At 59.6% G+C, this 22,288-nt stretch overlaps 2 protein-coding genes and 1 long non-coding RNA gene across 10 annotated transcripts; all 3 read right to left on the reverse strand.

The window, feature by feature from the left end:
• Positions 1–48: 48 nt before the first annotated feature.
• MRPL28 (mitochondrial ribosomal protein L28) lies at positions 49–3,301 on the reverse strand. 2 transcript variants are annotated; one of them, XM_005590753.4, is made up of 6 exons: positions 3,275–3,301; positions 2,523–2,817; positions 1,707–1,859; positions 1,146–1,280; positions 973–1,059; positions 49–434 (listed from the first exon to the last, which is right to left on the reverse strand). In XM_005590753.4, exons 2-6 carry the CDS (start codon positions 2,808–2,810, stop codon positions 327–329), a joined length of 771 nt encoding a protein of 256 aa, XP_005590810.1. In that variant the 5' UTR covers positions 2,811–2,817; positions 3,275–3,301; the 3' UTR covers positions 49–326. The 2 variants fall into 2 exon arrangements, with proteins under 2 accessions (XP_005590810.1, XP_005590811.1); XM_005590754.4 differs by having other exon boundaries at positions 3,131–3,301.
• Positions 3,302–3,565: 264 nt separating this feature from the next.
• Positions 3,566–14,207, reverse strand: PGAP6 (post-GPI attachment to proteins 6). 7 transcript variants are annotated; one of them, XM_045382489.2, is made up of 15 exons: positions 13,930–14,207; positions 13,439–13,655; positions 13,269–13,334; positions 10,307–10,484; positions 10,015–10,222; positions 9,674–9,801; positions 9,211–9,479; positions 8,803–9,122; positions 8,024–8,114; positions 7,813–7,936; positions 7,437–7,573; positions 6,904–7,082; positions 6,690–6,836; positions 5,375–5,491; positions 3,566–5,051 (listed from the first exon to the last, which is right to left on the reverse strand). In XM_045382489.2, the coding sequence occupies exons 6-15, from the start codon at positions 9,727–9,729 to the stop codon at positions 4,755–4,757; spliced, it is 1,737 nt and encodes a 578-aa protein (XP_045238424.1). In that variant the 5' UTR covers positions 9,730–9,801; positions 10,015–10,222; positions 10,307–10,484; positions 13,269–13,334; positions 13,439–13,655; positions 13,930–14,207; the 3' UTR covers positions 3,566–4,754. The 7 variants fall into 7 exon arrangements, with proteins under 7 accessions (XP_045238424.1, XP_045238427.1, XP_045238426.1 ...); XM_045382492.2 differs by lacking the exon at positions 13,439–13,655; XM_045382491.2 differs by lacking the exon at positions 13,269–13,334.
• Positions 14,208–14,871: 664 nt separating this feature from the next.
• Positions 14,872–16,690, reverse strand: LOC141409349 (uncharacterized). The gene is made up of 2 exons (XR_012429563.1): positions 16,568–16,690; positions 14,872–15,962 (listed from the first exon to the last, which is right to left on the reverse strand). It is a non-coding gene; the product is annotated as an uncharacterized lncRNA (long non-coding RNA).
• Positions 16,691–22,288: the final 5,598 nt, after the last annotated feature.

The raw sequence follows: 22,288 nt of genomic DNA on the forward strand, positions 1-22,288 counted from the left end.
GGTCCCCAAAGAGAACGCCAGTCTTCAAAGCAAAGACGCACACACACAGCCTGGCCCAGACTTTACTCGCTCCCGGCCCCACGGGCACAAGCAGCACTGCCCCGAGCATGGGGGCCCCCGCGTGCGAGGAACTGGGTGGCCCCAGGCCTCCTGGGGATCCCTGCCAAGCTGGCCCCAGGCTGGAAGGTACATGGGCAGCACACAAAACCAGGATCCACTCACTGCCCACGAGTGGCCCTCACAGCTCCCCAGGATCTGTGTCCTCGGTGCAAAGGGCCTGGCAGGGAAGGCTGGGCCTGGTGGTCAGGCACGGAGGAGCTGTGTGGTCACTGGCCACTGGCTCTCTTCTGCACCACCACCGGCTCTGACAGTGCCTGCTGCTGCAGCCGCTGGATCAGCTCCGCCACGTAGATCTTGAACAGGGGTACAGGGTCCTAAAGGGAAGAGGGGCTCATGGTGAGGCCAGGGAAGCCCAAGGCAGCTGGAGTTCTGGTGGGGATGGGACCAGCAGCTGCCGCCCAGAGGAACTGGGGCATGAGAGGCCCTGGAGGGCAGAGCCCTGTCAGTGAGATGAGAAACCCCCTCCCTTGGGGACACTGGAGGCACACACCTGCCCCTGTCCCATCCCTGTGGTTGTGGATAAACAGAGGGAATGGGGGCAGCCAACTGCCATGCCATCAGGGGCTCCCGGTCCCGACAGCTACCACAGGCTCCAGACCCTGGGATGCTGGTGGTCGAGCAAACCCTTGGTGCAGGAACCCAATCCTCCTACTGAGGGTCCTGTGGCAGGACAGGGTGGGGACTTGGAGGGGAGGGAGCGGGCCATGCTCCTCTGTGGGGGCAATGCAGAGCAGCAGCTCCTCCCCTAGCCCACCCAGTGCAGCAGCCCCTCATGCAGGCTCTCTCCAAGGCAGCACACTCCCAGACCCCGCACACCAGGCCCTGGGCAGGCAGCAGTGCTCACACCCTCACCTTTTCCTCCAGAAGTCTCTGCTTCTCAATGGCCTCCTCCAGTGTGAGGCCCACCCACTCTGCCTCCTCCTCTGGGATGGCAAATTCCTAGGCAGACAGAGATGGAAAGGGTGGTGAGGCCCAGGGCCGAGCCAGGAGGCCCCAGGGGCAGGGAGCGGGATGGAAACCCTCACCTTGTATTTGTCGTAGATGGCCGCCCGCCGCTCGGGGTCCTCGGGGTGCAGCTGGGGGTCCTGCCGGGCAAGCCGCAGCAGCATCCCTCGCTTCAGGTCCATCCCGAACTTGGAGCACAGGTCCTCCTTCGGGGTCTGGCAGGAGGCTCACATGGGGCCAGGTGCTGGTGGCAGGGCCCCGCCTACCCTTCCAGCCAACCCACCCGGCTCCTCTCTAGCCGCTGGTGGTCCCAGGACAGGACAGAGAAGGCCCAGGTGGGGCCGCCTGATCCCACGGGGGTGGGATCAGAACAGAAGCAAGTCCAAGAGCAGGGAAGGGATCAGCTGTGCTCACTCAGGCCCCACCGGCAAGTCAGCCACCCACAGAGCAACGGCCTCTCCTGCAGGCAGGAGACCCCACAGGCGCTGGCCAGAAAGGGGCACTGCCCCATTCACGCTTTCCCAGTGATTCTCCTGCACAGATGCCAGCGCGCCCCGGTGTGATGCTGACCTGGGGCTCCCTTGAGTCTGACTGGCCCATCCCAGACCCTGCTGTGCACTGACTCGCCCCACCCCGCTTGCCTTGAGGATGTAAAAGTCGAACCCGTAAGCCTCATCAATGAGGTCCAGGGTCCGCATGGTCACGGTCACCGTGAACTTCTTGTCCAGGATCTCACTGTAGAGCTCTCGCTCAAACAGCTGTGGCTTCCACACCTTCTTCAGCCTCTTGGAGAGCTGAGGGTGCAACAGAGCCTCTGTGAGTACTGCTGCTTCCTCCTACAGACCAAGGGGGACCCAGGGCAACTGCCCTCACCCTCCCCTGGGAGACTCCATCACAGACCCACGGCTGTCAGACTGGGGACTTGGAGCTGAGTGGGCCGGCCCCCAGCCCACTGCTGCCCTAGCCCAACCGCTGGTCCTGGCTGTGTACCCAGAAGTCAGCTGCTCCCCAGCAAGCTGGGCGTTCCCGCCCTTGTCACATGGTTGCTGGATGTGTTTCAGAAACATGTGCAACCCCACAGTTTACAGGTCGTCACATTCCAGGCTGGAGGTGACACAAGTCTCCCCAGAGGCTTCAGCAGTCCCGCCAGGAAGTCCATCATAAGCAGCCTCGAAGCTCTGCTCGCCTCCCGGACCTGCTCTGCTCCTCCTCATCCTAACATTACCCCGACTCCCCACGGCCTCTGGTTGCTCCCCGGCCTGAATCACCCCACCTCACCCCTAGTTTATCAGTCCTGTTTCCCAGAACTGCGGTTCTTGCTCTGCATGCCCCTTTGCTGGAGCTGTGTCTCCTCCAGGCTGTAATCCCCAGAGCCCATCCACATCTCTCCAGGTACCCCGGGCGTTCCGCACAGCCAAGCCCTGGGAGGAGCCCCTGAAGCCCGCCTGCCGACCCACCTTGTCGTCGTTGGCGTATCTTTGGCCCAGGATCCAGCCCTCGCCGCCCCACAACCCCCGCTGGGACTCGGGGGGAAAGTAGATGGGGATAGGCACGTCCTCCACACGCTCCCGCTGCCCGTTCTTGGGGTTGATCTTGAACTTGACCCCATGAGGCCTATAGTGCACGGGAGTGGGCGTCCGCTCCTCCTCCAGGGAGCGCAGGTAGTGGCCAGGCAGGCGGGCACAGATGCCCTCTCGCAGCCGCAGCCGCTTCCAGAGCCACACGGGATACTTGTGTAGAGGCATCGCGGGCCTGGCGGGACGTGAGGGCTCGCAGTCACCTGCAGCCTGGCCCGGCCCCCGGTTTTCACCACCTACCCCCTACCCCGGCCCCGGGCTCCTACCCTGACCCCCGGGCTCTGACCTCCTACCCCTACCCCCTACCCCGGCCCCCGGCTCTCATCCCCTACCCGCTAACCCGGCCCCCGGCTTTCACCCCCTACCCGCTACCCCGGCCTCCGGCTCTCACCCCCTACCCCTACTCCGGCCCCCGGCTCTCACCCCCTACCCGCTACCCCGGCCCCCGGCTCTCACCCCCTACCCCTACCCCGGCCCCCGGTTCTCACCTCCTACCCCTGCCTCCACTCTCACCTCCTACTCCTGCCCCCGGGCTCTCACCTCCTACCCCCTACTCCTGCCCCCGCCCCGCACCCCCTGCCCCTCCCCTTCTGCCGCGGTCCCCCCGCCGCACCCCACCGGCCCGCGCCCACCTTTCAGAGCTCTAAACCCGGCGCCCCACCGGAACCGGAAGCCGGTCCGCCGCGCCTGGACCTCCTCCCACCGCTGACTGGCTGCAAAGGCCATCCGTCTACCCCTCGTTTCGCCCCCTTTAGGGACCGTAAAAAACACCCTGCAGAGACAGCAGCAGCAGCTCAAGGCACCGTTGGCAATGTGCGGCCCAGGCGTTTCCGCAAAAGGGCGAAGCGGGCGGGGCGGGGGTTGTTCTCCCGGGGCCCGCTTACCCTACCAGGGAACGAGCGCAGAAAAAATGTAAAAACTCGTTTAGTTTGAAATATTAAATTCACCAATCACAGATAAATCAGATCTACATAAAAATATGTCTTAATGTCTTAGAATTTCCTTTTACTCCAAAACACCCCATATATACATATTTCTCTTTTATAAGCTTAGAGATTGCTTTGGTGGTCAAAGGCAGGGTGGCTGGGGGAGGTAAGACCCTCAGGAAAGCCACACCCCGGACAAGACCCAGAAAGGAAGCCCCCAGAGCCAAGTGTAGGAGGACCCCACCCGGGTCTCAGCAGCCCACTTCCCCAGGGTGGATCCAACACTCACAGGCCTCAGGGAGGGGCCAGGTGCTGCTCCTAGTCATTGCTTCCGCCACAAGGCTTGCATGAGGAGCAGAGACAGCCCAGTCTCCTGAACACCCGCAGGGCACAGACAGCCCAGTGCAGGGGGCAGACACAACCACAGCTCCTGGGACCCAGAGAAAGCTCCCAGAGGGAGGCCCAGGAACGCTGGGGTGGGTGGACTGGGCTGGGTAGGGGTTCCTTGTGGGCCAAATCCCCAGAGCAGCAGAGCACACCAGTCCCAGGAGACTCTTCTCAGGTACCCAAGGCTCCAGAGCCAAGAAAAAGGGAAGGGCGGGGCGGAAGCCTGCATCCCCAGCGCCCATCAGCTTTGGTGGAGACCTTGGTCTCCAGTCCCTATGATGACCACAGCAGCAGAGGGGGATCCTCCATGCCTCAGGCAGGCTGGCATCAGGGCCACATAGGGGCCAGGAGCAGGGGTCTCGGAGTTCACAGCTCCCAGCTCCAGTGGTGGGCTCAGGGTTCCTGGGTTCCATGGGTCTCTTACCACAGCCTCACCAGGGAACAGGACCATAGGGAGTCCTTCACCCCATCTCTAGCCACCCTCAGGCCAGTAGAGCACACAGCCCCATCCTCGCACAGGCACCTGTGGTCTCCAGGTAACCAAGCCCAGGCCCCAGGGGCCACTGCAGACAGCAGCTGGGATCTGCAGAGGGACCTCAGCAGCCAGCAGGCAGCTGGCGGGGAGAGGTGCGTGTGAGGGGGGGGTAGCCCTCTCCTCAGTAGGAGGAAGTGAGAGGGTACCCAGGCCAATTTTATTCAGCTGGAAATCAATCTGTCCAGGACTGAACCAGGTTCCCCCCCCTCGATGCAGCTCCTGGCTGAAGAGGTCATCAGAGCAGCAGCTGTCCCCAGGCTGGTGTCATGTCACCGTGTACAGTTCCTCCCGATCGTTCTTACAGATCTGATAGTGGCAGGGGAATTTCTGCGAGCAGGCCCAGGGCTCAGCGTGCTCATCAGGTGGCGGCAGCAGCAAGGCTGCGCTCCCGGCCAGCAGGACGTGCCAGATGCTGTGGGTGTAGTAGTAGTTGTCGCTGGTCATCATGGAGGTATAGATGGCAACGCCCACGGACGCCATGGAGATGCCGGGCAGGAGGTAGAAGGCCCAGCGCTGCCACGAGGTGGGGTAGCACTGGCGCCGGTGCCCGCAGCGGTAAGTCTAGAGAAAACAGCCACGCAGGCATCAGTGCAGCCGCAGCTCCCAGGGCCCGGAAACAGCGGTTACTGGGGGCCTGCCCAGGTCTGGGCAGCAGAACGACAAGGGTGGGCTGCTTCAAGGGGGCTCAAGGGCACAAGGCCACTGGTCCTCAGGCCCAGGCCTCAGGGACACAGCCATGCTGGGCCTCTGTGGGTGCCATGGCAACCCCCAGCAGATACGGGCATTCACTGGTTGGAGCAAGACCGGGAACGTGGCCAGAGCAAGGGGCCAGGCTCTCTTCTGCGAGCATCTGGGCAGCAGTGCCAGCCAGCCCGGCTCCTTACCCACATGGAGGCCATGATCACGAAGGCAAAGAGGCAGGGCCCCAGCATGTTCCAGATGCCCCTGCGGTCCAGCTGCAAGGACATGGCGATGACCAGTGTGCCCAGAAGAAACAGCACCTGGGCAAGACACAGGGATGACTGCAGGGACACCTCTGAGGGTGAAGGCCCAGCAGGAGCAAGTGTACCCCAGGGCCCCGCAGCACCTCTGCCTGTCCCCTCGGAGCTGCTGCCACCCTCTGACCAGCTCTGCCAGCCGGCAGGGACACGCCCCTCCTTCAGCTTCTGCATTGCATCCACAGGTGAATGTGGCCAGGCGGGCACCTCTGGGGGTCTAGAGGGTGGTCAAACTGGACAGCCACATATGGCAGCTCTGCACCCACACACTCACTAGCCCTCTGTACCCCTGGGTTTCCAGGAATCCCCCATCAGGGTGGCTTCAGTCTCCCGCCCACTGTTCCATAGGGAGGGGCTCCTACCCCCCAGTCTCCATCAGACACTTCTGCCCACAACCTACAGTTCTCTGCCTATCTGCAGGTTCAGGCCCTGCACTCAGCCCTGCAGGACCCTGGTGTCTCCCAGCCTCCCCCTGCCCTGGCTGTGGGGCTCCCATGGGTACCCCCTTGGGGCAGCACCCAGCCTGTAGTTCCCAGAGCAGACAGGAGGGCAGAGCATGCAGCTCACAAACCTAGGGCACGAGTCTCCCCATGCCAGGGCCAGCTGCCACAGAGTACCCAAAGCATCCTTGGCACCAAGGACCCAGGGAGCATGGGTAGGGGCTTCTCGAGGGTAGGGGGCCTGGCCTCCCCTGCCTACCACCTTCCTTCCTGGCATCCTCCAAACAGCTGGCATTGCCCCCTCACAACTGCCTGCAGGGTCTCAGACCCGCATCTCCGTGTGGCATCACAGAAGACATGAGCTTTCTTTTCTTTTGTCACCCAGGCTGGAGTGCAGTGCCGTGACCTCGGTTCACTCCAACACCTCCAACGCCTGGGATCAAGCGATCTTCCCACCTTAGTCTCCCGAGTGGCCGGGACCACAGGCATGCACCCACTACGCTCAGCTAACGTTTCGATTTTTTGTACAGCCCAGGCTGCTCTTGAACCCCTGGCCTAATGGGATCCTCCCCCAGGTGTTGGGATTACAGGTGTGATTACAGGTGTGAGCCACCAGAGCCACCGTGCTCGGGCGAGATGTGAGGTTTCCAGGGGCTGTGCCCAACACCAGGTCCGGCCTCTCCCACGGTACTGCCTTTTGCAGGCTGCATTTGGGGGCCCTGCTCCCCCAGAGCCCACACCCCACGTCGAGGGCCACTCACGTATTTCAGGACTGCCTTGAGCCGCGCCATGCACAGGATGGTGACCCAGATGGCCGCCCCGGAGCCCAGGAAGTCGCAGTACTGCAGCGTGTCGTAGTTGAGGATACACAGCACCGCCTCCCCGGGCTGGTCGCAGGCGTGGTAGAACTGTGGAGAGGCTCCGTGAGCGCCATCCCGCCCTCCCACCCCAAGTCCCTGCAGGAGGGCAGCCTACCGTGGAGAAGAACATGGTGTAGGCGTAGACGGAGGCCTCAACCAGGAAGAATCGCTGCACTGAGACGGTGATGGGGGCCAGGAACATGAGGTTGCTGAGCGTGAGCAGCAGTGCGGCTGCCCTCTGCTGGGCCACCGTCTGGGCTGTGCTGTTGTCCGTGCAGCTCCACCCACGCCAGCCTGGGGGCACAAAACCCCACGGCGGAGGCTGGGGGCACTGCTGAAACTCAGGGCCCACCCCTCACCCAGGACCCTGCAGAGAAGCCCCTTCATCACCCAGGGGCAAGCTGGGTAGGCACAGTGGGCGGGGCCAAGGTCAGGAGGCAGTATCACCCGCGGGGATACCTGGTGCCTGTGCCAGGCAGACAGATTGTTGGTGGGGAACAGGGGAGTGGGGAGGAGGCTTTGCCCCTGCATTGCTTTGCAGGGGTCTCTCTCCAGCCCCTTGTGGCGCTTCCCCAGGGGAGAGGCATGGCACAGCACTGGAAGCCAACAGCAGCAGCGTCTCGGGGCGGGCGGGGCCCTGGCCCTCACCTGCCTTGCAGCTGCAGCCGGCATACAGGTAGCTATGTCTGCGGAGCAGGAGGCACTGGCCGTAGGGTCCACAATCGTTCAAACAGGGCACCAGGTACAAGGTGGTCTCCACATGGACCACAGCCTGCTCACACTCCCTTTGAGGAAGGGGCCACAGGAAAGCTGGTGCAGTGGTCTGACAGCCCAGCTGCCACCAGCACACCCAAGAGGCTGACGGACATGAGAACCCAGCATTGAGGCCCCCAGCTTTCAGTAGCCCTGGAAGAAGTACCCCTCTAGCTGGGTCACTCAGAATGCCAACCTCAGGCAGCCCGCCTGTGATCCTGAGTGAAATGACAGGGTGCCTGACCCCCGTCCCTGCCCTAGATTTACTTACTCAGCGTTCTCAGGGCACATGAGCTGTAGAGAGAGGTACCAGTTGTCTGTCTCTGGGTAGGGGATGATGAGGTTGGCCCTGAGAGACCAGGCGCTCAGAGACAAGGGGTAGCCCTGGAAGAAGGCTGCAGGGGAGCCAGAGGGCCCCATCAGAGGAGGCCGGGTCGGGAGCTGGCAGGGGCCACGCTGATGGTGACGCCTGCCCATCATACCTGTGGTGCAGTTGAGCGAACTGTTGAAGCCAAGGAAGGGTGAGGCAGCGTTCACACAGGCCACTATGACGGTCTCATTCCGCATCTCTGTCTGAAAAGGGAGGCAGTGCTGGCTCAGCCCCAGCAGCCCCTGGCCACAGTGGGGTCATCCGCCCCACATGCCAGCTCAGCCTGGTGCTGGTGCCTTTTTTTTTCTGAGACGGAGTCTCGCTCTGTCACCCAGGCTGGAGTGCAGTGGCGCGATCTCGGCTCACTGCAAGCTCCGCCTCCCAGGTTCACACCATTCTCCTGCCTCAGCCTCCTGAGTAGCTGGGACTACAGGTGCCCGCCACCACGCCCAGCTGATATTTTTGTATTTTTACTAGAGATAGGGTTTCACTGTGTTAGTCAGGATGGTCTCAATCTCCTGACCTCGTGATCTGTCCGCCTTGGCCTCCCAAAGTGCTGGGATTACAGGTGTGAGTCATTGTGCCCGGTCAGTGCTGGTGCCTTTCTCTGAGACTCCTGCAGGCCCAGGGCCCACCGGGACCCTTCCTCCCCGGGCTCTGGGACATCCTGCCTCCACCCCACCTCTGACCCTAGCTACCCTGGGCCCTGCTGACAGGAGCAAGGCTGCCCAGCAGGGTAGGCGCCCCCAACATGGGCCCCTGTCCTGGCCCATGCCTGCTGGTATCACTGTGTTGCCTGTCCCAGTGCCAAGGTAAATGAGGAGGCCCTGCAGGGGCCGCCCGACGCCCTGCCCAAGCCCAGGCCACAGGCCGCTTGCAGACAGCAGGTACCTTGTTGGCCCGCAGGGAGATGGTGAGGGAGCCCCCACTGTCCATGCCGGTGTTCAGGCGCAGTCGCATCATGGATGGTGTGTTTGGACACACCCTCACCGAGACCCTGTCCAGGAGCTGGAAGTGCACGGACACCACGTCCATGTCCTCCCGCATGACTGGGTAGTTTGTGAGGCAGAAGGGGCTGCGGTCCACGCTGCCACTCCTGCCCAGATACTGGTGGTCGGGGCTCAGGGAGGGCAGACCAGTGGAGGCATTGAAGCTCTGGTTTTGGCTGCTCTGCAGAAGGGGCTGGATGGTTACACTCTGTGGCCTGCAAGCTGCCGAGAGGACAAGGGGTTTGGTTGGAGGAATGTCTAGGGATCTGGGGAGGGGCAGGGCCATCCCTCCAGCCCTTGTGCGGCCCACCTGTGAGGGCAGCTACAGCACTGAAAGTCACTGTCCCGAGGGGCCCCACCAGGCTCTCAGCTGTCACTTGCAGCCACCGGTCCCAGGGCGGTGAGGGCAGCAGCAGGCGACAGGGCCAGGGGGCACTGGTGCAGTTGAGCACCTTCTGGAAGTTGCTAGGCAGGGTGACCGGGCCCACGGTGAGACGCACAGGGCAACCCAGGCTCCCGCTGGACACACAGTCCCGCAGCTCCAGCAGAAGCTCCCGCGTGTAATCGGGGACAAAGACCCTGCAGCAAGGGGACACAGCTGGCTCAGGCTCTGCCATTCCTCAGCCCACCTCGTGGGGACCCAAGGAGGCCAGGCATCTGGACTACTTCCCAGCCCACCCCCAGGGCTCAGGGCCAGGCTCTCGCACCCACTCCACCAAATCTGAGGTGGGGCCAGAGGCCAGAGCTGGGCTGCCCCACCAGGCCCCGCTCACTTGAGGTAGCTGGGGTGGGAGAGGAGAGTGTGTGGAAGGGGCACATCCGGCTCCATGACTGAAATCTCGACCACCCGTGTGACCAGCAGGTCAGGCTGGAAGACGTAGGCACAGGTGGGAGCCAAGCCCTAGGGAGAGAACAGGTGTGGGCAGGGGTGGTGTCAGAGAATGCAGGCATGAGGGCAGGGTCCCACCAGAAACCCCAGGCATGCAGGGAGCAGGGCTGGCCCCAGAATGCAGTGTGGCGCCTAGAGCAAGGACCACCCCAAAGAGGTGAATGGCAGGGACTGGCCATCGCCACGAGGTTCTCTGCCTCCATCCCGGAGGGCAGCCCCTCTCACCTTCAACTCGATCTTCTGGGATGACGGGGGCAGGTGGGCGGCCACGAACCAGTCCCCGGGGGCTGGGTGGGAAACGTTGACAGAGGCATTGCTTAGCGGTGCAGCGCTCAGTGGCACCCTGACCTGGAAGGAGGGCTGCACCGAGGTGTCATCTGGGAAGCTGGTGCCCAGTGGGTTGATGACGGGAGGAGCGCCGGAACGGAAGTGCCTGGAGACAGGAGGGCAGCACAGGGCTCAGGCACAGGGCTTGGCCAGGCGCGGGGGGTGGGCAGGCAGGCGGGCGGCCACCTACACGGTGATCTCTGCGTCGGTGCAGGCGGTGCCGCCCTCCCGGGAGACCTGCAGCAGCCAGCGCAGAAGCACAGTGTCCGGGGGCACGCGGAAGCGGAAGAGCCTGGCACTGCCGTACCAGCTGTAGAAGGACAGCCTCTGTGGGGCCTGCGAGAAGTGCTCGGACACCAGCCCCACCTCTGTGAGGAGAAGGAGGCGTCAGCCAGGCTGGGAGCCCTCCTCCAGGGCCGCAGATGGGGAGGATGAGGTCCCCAGAAGGAAAGGGCTGGAAGCCCCAGGGGACCCACCTGCAGCCCTTGGCACACCAACTCTGACCTTGATAAAGGTCACGGCCACCCTCTGGCCCCTCAGCCAGTCCTCTGCCATCCCTCCACAAATGACCTACATCCCACCCTCCTGGCATCTGGGTCTTTTCACAGCTGCCATCTCACTGCAGCAGCTTCCAAACAAGTCCCAGGGCACCTCAGCACCCGTCGCCACCCTAACTGCCTCCAACCTTAGAAGACCCCACTCCCCACGGCCAACCCAGGTTGAAGCTGAAGGACCCAGCAGGTGTCAGGAAGGAGCCCCCGCCCCTTATCACAGATGCCCTGGCTACCAAGGCCAAGGCATGGCCCTCCCACCTCCTCTCGGCCTTCCACATCCCATCTCTGGATGGGTTGGCTGCCTGCTTGGGCTATGATGTCTTCGGACACAGCCAGACCAGAGCACAAATTCCCCCTTACCCAGAGGGAGACCCCGCGTGCGGGAGGGACCCAGGCCAGAAGCCTGGCCAGCCATGAGAACAAGTGGACAGCTGCCCCCTGCATTCCAAGCAGGCAAGGCTCCTAACTGTCCTCAGGGAATGCGCCCATGCCTGGTGCGGGGATGGAGAAGGGCTCGTGGGAGACATCCTGCTCATGGCCCCAGGCGAGGACTCACAGGCTCTCACCCCCAGCCCCCGTGCCAGTTCCGACCTCGTGCCCTTGTGACCTTGGGCATCCTTCCCTCCCTGGGTCCCAGCCTTCTCCTGGGTAGGTCAGGGTGGAGGGCACGTCCCTTTGGGGGCCCCTCCCTCTGAGGTTAATTAATGACAAAGGCTTCAGGAGGAAATGCACAGTGGACACAGCAGGGTGTGGCATCCTCCCCTCCGCTGCAGTTCCCCACTGCAGTTCCCCATCCTGCACTCAGGAACCCTGCCTAGGTCTCACTGGAGAGTGGCTGGCTCAGGCTCAGGCCCAGGCCCCTCCTGAGGAGGAAGACAGGTGAGCAGCAGGCTCTCCTGCCAGCCTGGTGACCCTCCCATAGAGGCACCCGAAGAAACGATATACCTGCCAACAGCAGCCTGTCGGAAAAGCCAGGCCAAGCTCCAGGGGAGCCTGGCCTGGGGGCTGGGCAGGGGCAGGGGCAGGCTCCACCCACTCCAGGCTTTCCAGGTGTCTGCTGGCCACCAGGTCCCACCCACCAGGCTGTGGCCTGATAATGTGGGCAGAGGAAACTCAAGCCCCCGGGGCCACGGTGTCCTGGAGAGAGCCGGCCTCTGTGGGGACAGGCAGGGGAGGCCACCAGCAGCACACAGCCCCTGGGCCTGCTGGGGCAAAGCCCTCAGCCCCTCTGGCCCTGGAGCGCCAGCCTGAGGGCGCCTAGAACCCAGCTGGTGGCTGTGAAGTTTCAGCAGCTACACAGAGATAAGAGATCTGTTCAAGGTCGTCCTAACAACCAGTTCCCGACTCCCAGGGCTCACAGGCCCTCAGGGCCTCTCCCAGGGCTCTGTAGCCCAAGCTCCCTGCCCAAATCGCCCACGCCACCAGGCTGTTAGCGGTGCTCTGAGCCCGAGGTGACCACAGGGTGAGGAGGGCCAGCCACACACCCCCCCTGCCTGCCCCACAGCCCCTCCACGGACACAGGGCCGGGTGAGGAAGGTGGGAATGCAAGTCCCTGTCCCTGTCCTGGGAACCTGAGTGAAGACCCCTGACCCACATCCTCCAAACCAGGACAGGCACCCATGGGAGACCCTGACCACCCACAGATGCCACAGAGCACTTACTCCACAGTAGGCTGGGAGGAGTGAGGGGCTGAGCCAGCCCATCAGGCCTCTCCACTGCCCACACCCAGGTGTTCCATCTCCCAGGGAACCCTCACCAGGCCTGAGTTCTGGAACAGGAGAATTTCCTTTGCCAGTTTCCTAAGGAATAAGGTTTTGGTTTTTTTGAGGGTCTCACTCTGTCACCTAGGCTAGAGTGCAGTGCCATGTACACAGCTCATGGTAGCCTCAGCCTCCCATGTAACTGGAACTACAGGCTCACATTACCACACCCAGGTGATTTTTTTTTCTTTTTTTCTTTTTTTTTTTTTTGAGACGGAGTCTCGCTCTTTCGTCCAGGCTGGAGTGCAATGGAGCGACCTCAGCTCACCACAACCTCCGCCTCCTGGGTTCAAGGGATTCTCCTACCTCAGCCTCCTGAGTAGCTGAGATTACAGGCGCCGGCCACCACACCCAGCTAATTTTTGTATTTTTAGTAGGGATGGGGTTTCTCCATGTTGGTCAGGCTGGTCTCGAACTCCCGACCTCAGGTGATCCACCCACCTCAGCCTCCCAAAGTGCTGGGATTACAGGCGTGAGCTTTGCGCCCAGCCATGGAGCAATTTAATCCCGGGCACCGTCCTCGGGGAAAACTGCTTTTCATCTCTAGCTGTGCCAAGCTCAGAAAGCAGGAGGCACAGCCTCCAGAAGAAACAGGAGCTCAAAGGAGCAATATTTCAGGGGCGGGGGAGAGGCTGGGGGCCGGGAAGTCAGGGAACAGCACCGGATCAGCTGCAGGGAACCTGGGCACCCGAGTGACTGGGGACGTGTGGGCCCTTCCAGCCAGCAGGCAAGGACACGACCCTTCGAGCGAGGCCACAGAGGCCAGGGCAAGTCCTCAGCATCTCCGGGTGGCCAAGGCCTGGCGGTCTCCACACACACGTCCCTACCCTGTACAGACCTTGGAAGGGCAACACCTTCTCCCTGGTCCAGCCGGCTCCTTGGACCTCAGTCAGGGACGGCGACCCTCAGGGAACAGAAATGCAAAGTTTCCAAACAAGAGGGGAGAGGGGCGCCCTTTCCTCAGTCCCTCCTCCCAGAAGCCGGGCGGGCGGTGGGAAGTGGCTGTACCAGGGCTGGTGGTCGCTGTGGAAGGGCTGGAGCCATGACGCCCACGGGCCCCGCTCCAGTGTCTAACAACTTTCTCCTGGCTCTGCCCCTCTCCCAGGCCGGACGGGGCCGGTGAGTTCACGGCCCAGACACTCCTCCCATCTGGAGTCCCGGGCAGTCCCCTGGGCCCCTCAACTTCCCCGCGCCGAGTGCGCCGGGCACGCCGGACCCGAGCGCTCTGGAGGGAGGAGGGAGAGGAGAGGACGCTCCAGGGGCCGATGTGGCCCAACCCAGTTCAGGGAAACCAGGAGGAAGAGCGGGGTCCCGCCCGCCTCGACCCCTCGGACACGAAGCGCCGCAAAGGGCCACCCTGAGGCCCCAACCCGCGGCGGGGACCCCAGCCCCGCGCCGGCGCCAGATGAGCGCACAGGTGCGCCGGGGGTGAGTCACAATCCCGCCCCGCCCGCGGCCCCAGCCCCACTCCCCCGATGGCGCCCGCGCCCCCCGCTCACCGCTCTTCCCGCTGTCGCGGGCGGAGGCAGGCGGGGGCCGGGCGAGCAGCAGCAGCAGTAGCGGCCCCGCCACCACCGCGGCCACTGCCTCGCCCCCGGTCCCGGTGCCAGCCCGGCCCATGGCTCCGCGCTCGGCCCAGCGCTACCCGGCCCGCGTCCCGCGCCGCCAGCCCCCGCCGCCGCCCGGGCAGCCTCTGCCGCCTCCGCGGCCGCTGCCGCCTCTGCCCCCGGCGCCCATGGCCCGGCCGGTCTCCGCCACCGTCGCCCCGGGCACTTCCGCCCGCAGGCCCCGCCCCGCAGGCCCAGCTGGGAGGGCGCGGGCGGGGTCGGGGGGCGGGACCGGGGGGGTCGCAGACGCCGGGCGCGGGGGGAGGGTTCACGTGGGACGCGCGGGGGACAGAGCGGGGGACGCGGGGTCTGGGGGACGCCGGAGGGGGCTCGCGGGACGGAGGGTCGCGCGGGACGGAGGGATCGCGGGGGTCCCAGGACTGAGAGGTCGCGCCGGGCGCGCTTGGAACACGCAGGAAATTCTCCCCGAGGCGTGGGCTTCGCGGGGCTTCCCCGCCGGTTCGGTGAGTCCCAGCTCTGCTCGGCCGGGACGTCCGTGGCGGGCTCGGGGAGCCCGCGGGGCGCAGAGGCGCCGACCTCCGCCTGGGACCTAGAGGGGCCCGCGCCCTGCCCTGCCCGGCGCGCGTGGGCCTGAGCCAGGCGCCTCAACACGGCGACCCCTGGGCCGGCCTTCACGCCGCAGAGCCGCTGCAGGTGCGTGTCAGATCCACGCTTTTATGCACAGACGAGAAGGCTGCTTGTGCTTAGGGACTGTAGTACCCGATTGGGATGGCGATTCAGACGGGTGCGTGGTCAAGTCGTGGTACTTTTTTGCACCGGGATGGAGTCCCATCATGTAAGATTTAAGCCGAAAAAAGGAAGCGATAAAGCCTAGAAGAAAACTCAGGGAAGCTTTTTCTGTCTTGGGGCCAAGGCGGCTTTTCCAAGCGTGGCACAGAATCCAGAAGTTCCACCGCGTCGTGGGTGGGAGGGGGGTAGGGGGCGTCTGCAGAGCCAAACTACATAAGCGAAGTCAAAAAGACGAGCCCCCAACTGTGAGGTGGGGCACACAACTTGCAACTCACATCACAGAGCTCACCTTAATAAGACTAGTAACAGTGTAGTAATAAACAGCTCTAAATCAACCATACAAAGGCTCCCGGAGAAGATACTGAAGGACAGCTGCCAGAGATACGGGGATCCTCCCCCCTCAGCGCAGAAATGCAAATTAAAAACCTCTCCAGGCCGGGGGCGGTGGCTCACGCTTGTAATCCCAGCACTTTGGGAGGCCGAGGCGGGCGGATCACGAGGTCAGGAGATCGAGACCACGGTGAAACCCCGTCTCTACTAGAAATACAAAAAATTAGCCGGGCGCGGTGGTGGGCGCCTGTAGTCCCAGCTACTCAGGAGGCTGAGGCAGGAGAATGGCGTGAACCCGGGAGGCGGAGCTTGCAGTGAGCCGAGGTGGAGATCGCGCCACTGCACTCCAGCCTGGGCTACAGAGCCAGACTCCGTCTCAAAACAAAAACAAAAACAAAACACTAAAGTGTCCTTCCCAGGATGTGAGGGTAAAAAAGTAAAACATAAAAGGAAAACCCCGTTGAAGTGACTTGTTTTTCCTTTCACCTAACACATTGGCAAATAAAAACTGTACTGACAGGTGAGACTGCGGCCCACAGACACTGCTTGCAGCAGGCAGAGGATGTGGGAGCCTAGTGGGAACTCCGGACTTGTCCACTAAAGTAACAGCAGCAATGACCTTCCCTCGGGAATTGCACCTCTGGATTTTCCCTGCAGATACGTTCACGGAAGTGGGACACTGCATACGTCCAGTGACTTAACGTGGCACCGCCTACATGCGTGTCACTGGCCGGTGGGGCATTCAAGTCATTCATACGGGGTGCAGATGCGACAGAGCGTGGCCGAAACAGGAAAGACAGGAAGCGCTGTGCTGCTTAGAAATGGTCTACCAGATGCAGCAGTAGCTGTAAGAAAGGAACAGGCAGAACAGTGTGTTCAGAGCGCTACCATTTGTGTAGAAAACGGAGAAAAACACGTTTCATTTGTGTGTATCAAAGGCATAGAATGTCTGGAATGATCCAGCACCGGCTACACTGGTTGACCTTGGGGGCCGGAGAGGCAGGGGTGGGGGTGGGGGTGGCCGCAGGGACTATACCCGTTTGTACCTTTTGAACGCCGCAGCGGGGGGTGAGGGTTTACGGAGCGGGGGAAGGGAAGCTGACTCGACGAGCCCAGACCCCTGAAGGCCAAAGCAGCGGAGGTGGAGGTGTTGGCCGGGGAGGAAGGAAGCCCCGGCTGAGCCTTAAAGAAACCCTTTGTTTCCCGGGAATGCCAGCTGGCCGTCCTCTGCCCTGCTGAGGGGTGAGGGGGCTCCTAGGCGGTTCTCAATTTAAAGGCACAGAAGTCAGATCGTGGATTTTGCTGAGCCATGATTTGAGTGTGCTGTGCCGGGCTGCACCCAGCAGCCATGGTCAGCACCAGCACCCAGGACTGCTCCATCAGACCCAGTCCCTGCCCCAGGCTGGGGCCAAGCCCCGCTCCTCCCACTGCCCTCCCCAGAGTGAGTCACCTTAGTTTGAGGTTCCTGTGCCCCAAGTTCCCCACCAGAGAGGGAGAGAAGCAGCAGAGTCCCCATTTCCAGTGCTCCAGCTGAGGGTTGGTGAACTTGAAGGTGGATAAGAATCCCCAGACAGAAGTCCACAGACATCTGCTAAGTCACAGAGCGCTGGCATTGGAGAGACTCTTCTGTAACAGGAGACACAGCTCAGTCACACCAGTGGTCAGGGAAACAAATTAAAACAAGTCATTTTGTCAAAAAGCAGCCACGCAGCCCTCGCCACAACAGACGCTCACGCTTTGCTGGCAGGAATGTGAACCCCCTCAACCTTTTGAAAATTATTGTGGCACTATCCTGGCTAACATGGTGAAACCCCGTCTCTACTAAAAATACAAAAAAAACTAGCCTGGCGTGGTGGCGGGCGCCTGTAGTCTCAGCTACTTGGGAGGCTGAGGCAGGAGAATGGTGTGAACCCGGGAGGCGGAGCTTGCAGTGAGCCGAGATCACGCCACTGCACTCCAGCCTGGGCGACACAGCGAGACTCCGTCTCAAAAAAAAAAAAAAAAAAAGAAAATTATTGTGGCAACATTAAAATGTAATGGAGAGGCCGGACACGGTGGCTCATGCCTGTAATCCCAGCACTTTGGGAGGCTGAGGTGGGGGGAGGGTCACCTGAGGTCAGGAGTTCAAGATCAGCCTGGCCAACATAGCAAATTATTTTTGTCTCTGCTAAAAATACAAAAATTAGCCAGGCATGGTGACATGCGCCTGTAATCCCAGCTACTCAGGAGGCTGAGGCAGGAGAATCACTTGAACCCGGGAGGCGGAGGTTGCAGTGAGCAGGGATCAGGCCACTGCACTCCAGCCTGGGCAACAGAGAAAGACTCCATCTTTTAAAATTATTATTATTAAAATAATATTAATTTTAAAAATAATTTTTTATTATTAAAATAATAATAATAATAATGTACTGGAGAACACTAGGGCCTAGGGACAGACACACAAGGATGTTTGCAGCAGAACTGTTTGTAGTTGCAAAAACCTGGGAGCTCCATGAGGGCAGTGGGTAAACAAATTATGCTATAATACACTCTGAATTTTTTTTTTTTTTTTTTGGACATGGAGCCTCACTCTGTTGCCCAGGCTGGAGTGCAGTGGTGCGATCTGGGCTCACTGCAAGCTCTGCCTCCCGGGTTCATGTCTTTCTCCTGCCTCAGCCTCCCAAGTAGCTGGGACTACAGGCGCCCGCCACCATTCCCAGCTAATTTTTTGTGTTTTCAGTAGAGATGGGATTTCACTGTGTTAGCCAGGATGGCCTCGATCTCCTGACCTCATGATCCGTCCACCTCGGCCTCCCAAAATGCTGGGATTACAGGCGTGAGCCACCACGCCCAGCCTACTCTGAATTTTTATGCAACTTTTAGATAGGTCTATAAATGTGTCTTCTGAAGGAATGTCGGTAAAGTGGAAAAATTCAGCTGCTGGATAACATGGACGCATCGTATTTCCAAATAAACAGGAAGACCCTCAAGCCCCCTCCCCAGGTCCCCCTCTAGTGAGCCTGGGTGAGGGTGAACTCCAGCTGCCTGTGGCCTGGCCAGAGGGGAGGCTTGCTGGGTGTGGGAGCTGCTTTCCACAGTGGGTGTGCTCTTCGCCCAGCAGCAATAAGCATTATTATAGTTGCCTTGGATAAAAATATCAAAAGTTAAATAAAAGCAAAAAAAAAGCTGTAATCCAGTTTTCTCCAAATAACCACCCTGTGCACCTCCTCCAAATGCTTCCCGTGTGTGAGACTGCACGAGGACCGCTCTCTCGCGCAGACACTCTCCCATGCTCTGCAGGTTGACAGGAGTTTCCCTCTGTCTGTTCATGGCCACCTGGTAGATATGGCAGACCTGTCTCCCCACTCTGCCGCGAGTTTCCTGAGGGCAGGAGATGGGTCTCTCTCTCTCTGTGGCCAGGCAGGAGGGGTGCAGACAGTAACCCCGTCTTTCTGACCCAGTGCCCCAACCTGTCAGCATGAACCACACCAGAGGTGCCCAGACATCAGAGTTTCATCAGAGTTTCACAGACAGAAATAGTTTTCCCAGAGTTTGGGTTTTTTTTTAAGGCTCAACTACCATACATTATTATTCTTTCATTAAAAAAAAGGTCATTTTCCCAGCCTAGGCAACATAGTGAAACCGTCTCTACAAACAAACAAACAAATTGTACCCAGGCATGGTGGCATGTATGTCTATAGTCCCAGCTACTCCAGAGGCTGAGGCAGGAAGATCCCTTGAGCCCAGCAGGTCAAGGCTGCAGTGAGCCAAGATCACACCACTGCACTCCAGCCTAGGTGACTGAGACCCCATCTCAAAAATTAATTAATTAATTAATTAATTAAATCATCCAAGGGCTGGGGACGGTGGCTCACACCTGTAATCCCAACACTTTGGGAGGCAGAGGTGGGCGGGTCACGAGGTCAGGAGTTCAAGACCAGCCTGGCTAATATGGTGAAACCTGTCTCTACTAAAAATACAAAAAGCTGGCATGCCCTGTAGTCCCAGCTACTTGGGAGGCTGAGGCAGGAGAATCGCTTGAACCCGGGAGGCAGAGGTTGCAGTGAGCTGAGATCGCACCACTGCACTCCAGCCCGGGTGACAGAGACAGAGCAAGACTCCATCTCAAAAAAAAGAGAAAAAAGTCATTTTCCGACCAAAAAAGTAGGAAGTACATACCATTTTTGAGGGGGGCCTGCCCCTCTATATCTGTGGATATTTCTTGTCAGGTGGGACGAGAGACTGAGAAAAGAACTAAGACACAGAGACAAAGTATAGAGAAAAAAGAGTGGGCCCAGGGGCATGCGAGGACCTGCACTGGCGCTGGTCTCTGAGTTCCTTTAGTATTTATTGATCATTATTTTTACTATCTTGGTGAGGGGAGTGTAGCAGAGCAACAGGTGGGAAGAAGGTCAGCTGAGAAACATGTGAGCAAAGGAATCTGTTCAAGGAAAGGTACTGTGCCTGGATGTGCACATAGGCCAGATTTATGTTTCACTTTACACAAACATCTCAGTGTAGCAAAGAGTAACAGAGCAGTATTGCTGCCAGCATATCTCGCCACCAGCCACAGGGTGATTTTCTCCTATCTCAGAATAGAACGACTGGTCGGCTTTATACTGAGACATTCCATTCTCAGGGACGAGCAGGAGACCGAAGCCTTCCTCTTATCTCAACTGCAAAGAGGCCTGTCTCTTTCACTACTTCTCAGCACAGACCCTTTACTGGTGTCGAGCTGGGGGATGGTAAGGTCTTTACTTTCCCACGAGGCCATGTCTCAGGCTGTCTTAGTGGGGGAAAACCTTGGACAATACCCAGGCTTTCTTGGGCAGAGGTCCCTGCGGCCTTCCGCAGTGCATCGTGTCCCTGGTTAATCGAGAACGGAGAATGGCGAGGACTTTTGCCAGGCACACTGCCTGCAAACATATTTTTTTTTTTTCTTTTTTTCTTTTTTTTTGTTTTTTGAGACGGAGTCTTGCTCTGTCGCCCAGGCTGGGGTGCAGTGGCCGGATCTCAGCTCACTGCAAGCTCCGCCTCCCAGGTTTATGCCATTCTCCTACCTCAGCCTCCCGAGTAGCTGGGACTACAGGCGCCCGCCAACCCGCCCGGCTAGTTTTTTTTGCATTTTTTAGTAGAGACGGGGTTTCACCGTGTTAGCGAGGATGGTCTCGATCTCCTGACCTTGTGATCCGCCCGTCTCGGCCTCCCAAAGTGCTGGGATTACAGGCTTGAGCCACCGCGCCCGGCCGCAAACATATTGTTAACAAGGCATATCCTACACAGCCCTCATCCCTTAAACCTTGGTTCCACACAGCACATGTTTCTGTGAGCACAGGGCTGGGGCTAAAGTTACAGGTGAACAGCATCTCAAAGCAGAAACAATTTTTCTTAGTACATACCAAAATGGAGTTTCTTTCTTTTTTTTTTTTGAGATGGAGTCTCGCTCGGTTGCCCAGGCTGGAGTGCAGTGACGCGATCTTGCCTCACTGCAACCTCCACCTCCTGGGTTCACACCATTCTCCTGCCTCAGCCTCCCGAGTAGCTGGGACTACAGGCGCCCGTCACCAAGCCCAGCTAAATTTTTTGTATTTTTAGTAGAGACGGGGGTCTCACTGTGTTAGCCAGGATGTTCTCGATCTCCTGACCTCGTGATCCGCCTGTCTCGGCCTCCCAAAGTGCTGGGATTACAGGCTTGAGCCACCGCGCCCAGCCCAAAATGGAGTTTCTTATGTCTTCCTTTTCTACATAGACACAGTAACAATCTGATCTCTCTTTCTTTTCCCTACACTTTTTTTTTTTTTTTGAGACAAAGTCTCGCTCTTGTCCCCCAGGCTGGAGTGTAATGGCAGGATCTTAGCTCACTGCAACCTCTGCCTCCCAGGTTCAAGTGATTCTCCTGCCTCAGTCTCCCGATTAGCTGGGATTTCAGGTGTGCACCACCACGCCTGGCTAACTTTTGTATTTTCAGTAGAGACGGGGTTTCACCATGTTGGCCAGGCTGGTCTCAAACTCCTGACCTCAGGTGATGCGCCCGCCTCAGCCTCCCAAAGTGCTGGGATTACAGGCATGAGCGACTACACCTGGCCGGAAGTACATACTCTTAGAATCTGAATGAAGTTTCAGGTTTTTTTTTTGTTTTATGTTCAGTACAGTGTTTTGGTGTTGTTTTACATTCAGTAGATGGCAGTAGATGGGTTTTTCTTTTTTCTTTTTTTTTTTTTTTTTTAATTGAGACAGGGCCTTGCTCTGTCACTCAGGCTGGAGTGCAGTGGGAAGATAGTGGCTCCCTGCAGTGTTGGCCTCTTGGGATCAAAGGGTCCTCCTGCCTCAGTCTCCCAGGTGGCTGCAATTACAGGCCAGTACCAGCACGCCCAGCAGTGGTTCTGATTTATCCCTATTTTGTCTGAGCAAATGAACGCCTGTCCTGGGTGTGGGTGCTAGTGAGTTGGAAGATGAAGGGCATGGGCAGTGACCGTACAGCGCTCAGCCTGCAGGGAGCCTGGGGTGAGTCCAGCAGTACTGGAGCACGGAACCACAGCAGATGTCCTTGTCCCTTCCAAGGGGTGGGAACAAAGGTGACAGGGACAGAGATGACTGCTGGGGCAGGAGGCCCAAGAGTTGCTTTCTGCTTGGAGGGCTCCCCTTGCATCCCTCAGCAGTGTACCTGGGCTGGCCGATGGGACTAAGGCTGTGCTGGGCCCCTCCTTGTAGGAGGAACCCACTCTTCCTGGATCCTCCCTGCAGTGACCTGAGCAGAGGTGAAAGAGGTCTAGCTGGATGCGGTGGCTCACACCTGTAATCCCAGCACTTTGGGAGGCCCAGGGAGGTGGATCATGAGGTCAGGAAATTGAGACCACACTGAAACCCTGTCTCTACTTAAAATACAAAAAAAATTAGCCAGGCGCAGTGGTAGATGCCTGTAGTCCCAACTACTCGGGAGGCTGAGGCACGAGAATGGTGTGAACCCGGGAGGCGGAGCTTGCAGTGAGCTGAGATCGCGCCACTGCACTCCAACCTGGACAACGGAGTGAGACTCCGTCTCGAAAGAAAGAAAGAAAGACAGAAGGAAAGAAGGAAGGAAGGAAGGAAGGAAAGAAGGAAAGAAAGAAAGAAAGAAGTCTAGCGTGTGTACACATGGAACTCCAAGAGGACAGGAAAGAAACTGAGACAGAAAAAGATATGTGAAGAAATA

The sequence above is a fragment of the Macaca fascicularis genome, chromosome 20, assembly GCF_037993035.2.
Source record: "Macaca fascicularis isolate 582-1 chromosome 20, T2T-MFA8v1.1".
NCBI lineage: Eukaryota > Metazoa > Chordata > Mammalia > Primates > Cercopithecidae > Macaca > Macaca fascicularis.

Coding starts and splice junctions, on each gene's coding strand:
- MRPL28 (XM_005590753.4), bottom strand. CDS start 2,810: ATGCCTCTACACAAGTATCCCGTGTGGCTCTGGAAGCGGCTGCGGCTG. Junction 1,281..1,706: donor TCGACTTTTACATCCTCAAG/GCAAGCGGGGTG, acceptor GCCTCCTGCCAG/ACCCCGAAGGAGGACCTGTG. Junction 435..972: donor AGAGACTTCTGGAGGAAAAG/GTGAGGGTGTGA, acceptor TCTTCCCTTTAG/GACCCTGTACCCCTGTTCAA.
- PGAP6 (XM_045382492.2), bottom strand. CDS start 14,050: ATGGGCCGGGCTGGCACCGGGACCGGGGGCGAGGCAGTGGCCGCGGTG. Junction 9,802..10,014: donor CCCAGAAGATCGAGTTGAAG/GTGAGAGGGGCT, acceptor TTCTCTCCCTAG/GGCTTGGCTCCCACCTGTGC. Junction 9,480..9,673: donor TCCCACCCCAGCTACCTCAA/GTGAGCGGGGCC, acceptor CCCTTGCTGCAG/GGTCTTTGTCCCCGATTACA.